The sequence below is a fragment of the Rhinopithecus roxellana genome, chromosome 12 (assembly GCF_007565055.1).
Source record: "Rhinopithecus roxellana isolate Shanxi Qingling chromosome 12, ASM756505v1, whole genome shotgun sequence".
Taxonomy (NCBI): domain Eukaryota; kingdom Metazoa; phylum Chordata; class Mammalia; order Primates; family Cercopithecidae; genus Rhinopithecus; species Rhinopithecus roxellana.
This window is the reverse complement of record NC_044560.1, coordinates 133,537,068-133,543,067: the sequence shown is the minus strand read 5'-3', so window position 1 is coordinate 133,543,067 and position 6,000 is coordinate 133,537,068. Positions and strand designations below refer to the sequence as shown.

The following is a 6,000-nucleotide window of genomic DNA, read 5'->3' as shown; positions in this document are numbered from 1 at the left end:
CAAATCGCTTCCCACCCCAGCCTCAGCCTCCTCCTCTGTACAATGGGAGTGACTCATGTTCCTCCTGTTGGAATGATGGGGTCCCAATCAGTGATTTCCTGCATATCCTGGGCAGCCCAGGGGCCTAGGAAATGACAGGCATAGTCCTAGTAGATCCCCTCCTTTCACCTCTCCTGACTGAGGACTTCCATGAACTGGGCACACTCTAGGACCCAGGGGTGCAGCACTGAGGGGATCAGGCCGCCCCTTGTGAACCCGTGAAGCTTCCCTGTCTGTCACTATCACTCCTCTTGCCGCTGCTGTTCCATTGCAGAGGCAGAAGCTTAGATTTCAGCGTGGACATCCTCAGTCCAGGCAGGAGGTTCTAAGCTGGAGAGAAGGGTCTGGAGTTCCCACCTAGATTGGCCTCCCAGGACCTAATATGTCTGTGTATAAAATAAGAGAAATGGCCGGGCGCGGTGGCTCAAGCCCATAATCCCAGCACTTTGGGAGGCCGAGACGGGCGGATCACGAGGTCAGGAGATCGAGACCATCCTGGCTAACACGGTGAAACCCCGTCTCTACTAAAAAATACAAAAAACTAGCCAGGCGAGGTGGCGGGCGCCTGTAGTCCCAGCTACTCGGAGGCTGAGGCAGGAGAATGGCGTAAACCCTGGAGGCGGAGCTTGCAGTGAGCTGAGATCTGGCCACTGCACTCCAGCCTGGGCGACAGAGCGAGACTCCGTCTCAAAAAATAAAAATAAAATAAAATAAAATAAGAGAAATTACTTCTTTCAGACAGGTCTGAAAAGAACAAATAACTACATGAAATGAAATGGAGGCTCTCCGTGCGCCAGGCAGTGGGAAGGCATGGTTGGAGGGGCGGTGGCACGAGGAGCCTTCTCTGCTCTGAGTTTATTATTGTTCAACGGTCCCTCTTATTATCAGCTCCTGGGAGGGGCAGTGCACCCGGGCCCTGGGTGATGGAGGGGATCGGGGCCCCCAAGAAGAGGTGCCACTGCCACTTCACCAGGCTTGCCCCAGGGCCAGGGTCTGTGCCAGGTGTGGGTGGTGGGTGGGAAGGGGTGGGGTGAGTCATCAGGGCCAGCCCCGCCCTGCTTTTATTTAAGGTCCCCAGCAGTCCCCAGCACCACGGCTGCCTGACCCTGTCCCAGCCATAGCCATGAGTGCTCCAGAGACCCAGGGTGGGGCTGAGTAGGGAGGGGGCTGGGGGCTCCTCTTTCAAAGGAGCAAGTGGGCAGTGGGTGCGCCATGGATGGGCCTGAGCTGTGGCCTTTGGGTGACTGCCCTTCCCGACTGTCCCCTCTACCTCTTTGTGACTTCCTCTGGGTCCCTCTTGGAGGATTTTTCTGTTTTTCTTTGTCGCTCTCCCCATCTGTTTCTCTGTCTGTTTCTGGTCTCTTTCCTGCCTCTCTGCCACCCTTTTCTCTTCCACTGATTTCTGCCAGTCTCAGTCCTGGTCGGCTCCTCTGAGGGGTGACCCACCTTCTGCCTCCCTTCCTCGGTCTCACCAGCTCACAGTGGCCCCTGCACTCCATTCTTGCAGAACATCCCCCACAAGTCCTTGCTGCCCGAGGGCATCCGCCCTGGCACGGTGCTGAGAATGCGTGGCTTGGTTCCTCCCAACGCCAGCAGGTGAGACCCCAGGCCCTAGGGGTAAAGGGTACAGGTCTCCAGACTCAGCTGACCTCCAATTTTTGCAGTCCAGAAATAGGGGCCCTAGGCCATCTGTATCCAGCAGGCTAGGAGTCAGAGGCCATTTCTGACCTCAAATCTGATGTATTCACTTATTTGCCCCATGCCTTTGTGGCTGGAGTCCCTAAGTTTCCCTAAGAATTTGAGGTTCCTGGGTAATCTCAGGGTTCCTAGATATAGTCCTATGACTTCCATGTCTGAGTCCCAGGGAACTCTGGAAATACTCCAAGTCCTGGAGACACCCTGGACCCTGGGAGTCCTTGCTAAGCCATCCTTTGACTTCCTGGCTAAGGAACTTGGGACCTTCTGGATTCTGGAGTACCCTGGAAATACTGGGCTTCCTGGTATTCTTCTTTGTCCTGTAGAACCTGAGGGTTCCCTGGGCATCAGGAGTGCCCTGGCCATCACCCAGACCTCCTGGACAGCTCCCAGGCTCTTTGGAAATGCGGGCACCCTGCCCTAAGCATAGTGAGTTTGGTCTGGGCAGGTTTCTGCCAAGGGCCTCATGACATTTTGGCTGCCTTGGGAATCTAAGCTCCCTGGTCATTAGCCACCTCTCCTTCTGCTGTGTGTGCCTGTCTTCCAGTCCCTGTTAATTTGGGGGTGCTCTGGGAATGGGGAGTCCCAGCCCATAAGCCCTTTGAAGGACTTTGGTCTGGGTGGTTTATTTTTTGTTTGTTCGTTCATTTTTTTGTAAGATGGGGTCTTACTGTGTTGCCCAGGCTGGTCTTTAACTTCTGGGCCCAAGCGATCCTCCCTTCTCCACCTCCCAGAGTGCTGGGATTACAGGGCAAGCCACTGTACCCAGCCAACATTTCATTTACTTATTCATTCAAAGTGAATTGTAGACATCAGTATTCCTCACCCTCAACAGTTCTTGGTCTGGGTGGTTTCTGAGCCCTGACGGCCACCATCCCCCACTTCCAGGTTCCATGTAAACCTGCTGTGTGGGGAGGAGCAGGGCTCCGATGCCGCCCTGCATTTCAACCCCCGGCTGGACACGTCGGAGGTGGTCTTCAACAGCAAGGAGCAAGGCTCCTGGGGCCGCGAGGAGCGCGGGCCTGGGGTTCCTTTCCAGCGCGGGCAGCCCTTCGAGGTGCTCATCATCGCGTCCGACGACGGCTTCAAGGTGCGTCTCTGAGACAGGGGCGCGGACGCCAAGACCTAGGTCCCTGGAGCAGAGGGTTGGGCAAAGCCAGGCTATTGATGGAAGGCAGGGAGGTTGGGGCGGGGTGAGGGGTGTAGGGAAGGCGTGGCCAAGGCAGAGAAGGGTGTCCTTCGACCCTCTCTCTCGCCTAAACAACTTCCACTTGGGTCAGAGAGACAGCAGAGTCAGGAGGCGGGGAGCACCAGCACAGTGTCCAAGTGGTGGGCGTCCTAGCGGGAAGGCATGGCCCTGACTCGCCATCCCAGACCCTATTCCCAGTTCATTCCTTCCTGAGGCCCGTCCGGGGTTTGAGGCACGCGGAGGGATGGGCTGGAGACAGCGCCCAGCAACTCGTCCTAGCAAGGATTGGGGGATGGAGGTGGCGGCAGATCCTCCGCCACCCAGACCTTACGCAAATTCACCTCCCTCCTCTGCGCTTTAATAGCAGGTAATGCTCTCGGTAAAAAAGCCTTTTTTTTTTTTTTTTATTGCGCCACCCAGTAAACTCGTTTGATCCTCACGCAAGAGTTAGAATGAACAATAGGCCTATTTTCCCAGTGGGGAAACTGAGGCCCAGAGGGGATGAGTGATTTCCCCCGGGCCACCCAGCATGGGCCTCCGGCATCCTCACCACCGACCCTCCCCTGCAGGCCGTGGTTGGGGACGCCCAGTACCACCACTTCCGCCACCGCCTGCCTCTGGCGCGCGTGCGCCTGGTGGAGGTGGGCGGGGACGTGCAGCTGGACTCGGTGAAGATCTTCTGAGCAGAAGCCCAGGCGGTCTCGGGGCCTTGGGTGGCAAATAAAGCGTTAGCCCGCAGCGCGACTGTGTCTGTGTCCCATTCACTGAGATGAGCAAACTGAGGCCCAGAGAGGCCAGGATACTGGCTCGGAGCCTCACAGCGAATCCGATGCGGAGGCGGGTTCTGAGCCTGCCTGTGCTTAGGACACTTTCTGTCTGCAAAGGCATGAGGGTCGCTATCTGGGAAGGAGTGGGTCTGGGGCGTGTCCTGACGCAGCATTTATGCAAAGCAAGCCAGGCCGAAATGTGGTCTGGCGGATCTGCTGGCGTTCGGGGCGCGGAGGCGCTCACCACAGGTCCTGGTGCCCCCACCGCACATCTAAGGGGCGCCAACATGGGTCCATCTGCAAAGGGGGCGAATGAGTCCCACCTTTCTGGTCACCTGTGGGCCCCAGTCCTACGCGTGGAAAGTGTGTTATAATGTCCCTGGTTCCCGTATCCCCCTGCAGCTCATCTCTCCCACCCTCTTCTTTGCTGGCCTCCCGCCCCCAAAGACGTCCTGGGTGGGGCTGGGAAGCCCGACGGGCGTCTCCGGGCTTCCACTGTGGGGAGTCGACCTGTTCCGACTCAGGACAGGTACCCGCCTGCGCACCCTCAGGGCAGACGCGATGGCAGCGGCCCCAGCTCCGCGGAGCAGCAGGGAGGACTCGAAGGACTGCGCGGGGTTTCCGTGGCGCAGCGAGCCCCATTCCCACGCGCCCTCCACTCTCCCGCACGGCCCCGACCCCGGCCCTAGCCCTGGTGACTGTGACGGGAGGGGAAGGGGACTCCAAGTGCAGCCCTGGCCCCAGTGTGACTTTTCAGGGTTCAGGGTGTCGCTGGGGCTCCCCTTAATGGCGGGGTTGGGTTGGGAGATGCTGGGAGCACTGTGCGCCCCAAGCCCGCACCCTCGGCGAGGCACCCTGCAGCGGCCGCGCGTCTCAGCCCGGGACCGAGGAGGCAGGCCAGGGCTGAGATCGGAAGCTGCCCGTGGGTGTTCAAGGCTGGCTGTTCCGGAACCTTAGTCCGGAGCCACAGCTTGGTGGGCGCTCCAAGGCTTGGGTCTGGATCGCTGCCCTTGAGCCTCCGACCCCCTGGCGTCCGCCTTCGGCATTGCAGCCTGGACCGAGGCGGACGCAGGAAGCTGGGGTGGTTCCTGGCCTGGCCTGAATCTGATTCTGGAGTCGGGTGGGGATGCCAGGTTCGCTGCAGGGCCCAGGCACGTTCAGGACCCGGGGTTTTAGGCCCTTGCGACCTTCGGGCTGGGCGGTCCCTTCCCGTGACCGGCCCTGGAGTGGGTGGGCGGCGGTCAGGAGGGAGCCCCGCTCAGGTGAGGAGGCCTGGGAGAGGCCAGATTCTCGTAGTTCTTCGGGGCTCCTGCTTGAATGAGTTCGCTCTTACTTCATTTGGCTGTGTTGAGTGGTTTTGAAATACCAATTTTTTCATAAGGATAATATATGCATCTGGTATACATTTCAAAACATACACTGAAATGAACACCCATTATTGGCACAAGTGGTGAATGTGGTTGGGTCTTTGGATTAGATGATAGCGATCCAGCCGTGTTAATGTCCTGATTTTCACCGTTGACTGACAGTGTACATGTGGGAACCGGTCCCTGTTTGTGGAAAATATAGTTATGTATTTGGTGGTGCAGCATGTTTGCGACTTATTCTCAAATGGTTCTGAGGCAGGAAAATAGGGTCTGGAGGCAGGGAACATAAGGCGGATTCACACTTCAGCTATGACAGGAAACATCCTCTCCATTTACATAGGGCGTACAGCAAGTAACCAATGGAAACCTCTAGAAGGTATTTAAACGCCAAAAAATTATGTAACCCAGCCCTTGAGCCTCTGTGTTCTCGGTGCACCCACACTGTGGGGTATATTTTTATTTTCAATAAATCTCTGCCTTTGTTGCTTCATTATTTCCTTGCTTTGTTTGTGCGTTTTGTCCAGTTCTTCATTCACGAGACCAAGCCCCTGGACACCCTCCATTGGTAACAGTTCATCAAAAAAAAATTTTTTTTTTTTTTTTTTTTGAGACGGAGTCTGGCTCTGTCGCCCAGGCTGGAGTGCAGTGGCCGGATCTCAGCTCACTGCAAGCTCTGCCTCCCAGGTTTACGCCATTCTCCTGCCTCAGCCTCCCGAGTAGCTGGGACTACAGGCGCCCGCCACTCGCCTGACTAGTTTTTTGTATTTTTTAGTAGAGACAGGGTTTCACCGTGTTAGCCAGGATGGTCTCAATCTCCTGACCTCGTGATCCGCCCGTCTCGGCCTCCCAAAGTGCTGGGATTACAGGCTTGAGCCACCGCACCGGGCCAAAAATTTTTAAATGAAAATTTTTTGTTGTTGAGGCAGGGTTTTGCTTTATTGTC

At 56.8% G+C, this 6,000-nt stretch overlaps 1 protein-coding gene across 1 annotated transcript; it reads left to right on the top strand.

The window, feature by feature from the left end:
* Positions 1–1,156: 1,156 nt before the first annotated feature.
* Positions 1,157–3,664, top strand: LOC115892176 (galectin-7-like). Its single transcript, XM_030912949.1, has 4 exons — positions 1,157–1,184; positions 1,547–1,635; positions 2,623–2,824; positions 3,493–3,664. Exons 2-4 carry the CDS (start codon positions 1,604–1,606, stop codon positions 3,604–3,606), a joined length of 348 nt encoding a protein of 115 aa, XP_030768809.1. The 5' UTR covers positions 1,157–1,184; positions 1,547–1,603; the 3' UTR covers positions 3,607–3,664.
* Positions 3,665–6,000: the final 2,336 nt, after the last annotated feature.

Bases quoted from the DNA above. Each gene is read 5' to 3' on its own strand.
- LOC115892176 (XM_030912949.1), top strand. From the start codon at position 1,604: ATGCGTGGCTTGGTTCCTCCCAACGCCAGCAG. The intron at 1,636-2,622 runs GTGAGACCCCAG...CCCCACTTCCAG, and splicing joins GTTCCTCCCAACGCCAGCAG to GTTCCATGTAAACCTGCTGT. The intron at 2,825-3,492 runs GTGCGTCTCTGA...CCTCCCCTGCAG, and splicing joins CGTCCGACGACGGCTTCAAG to GCCGTGGTTGGGGACGCCCA.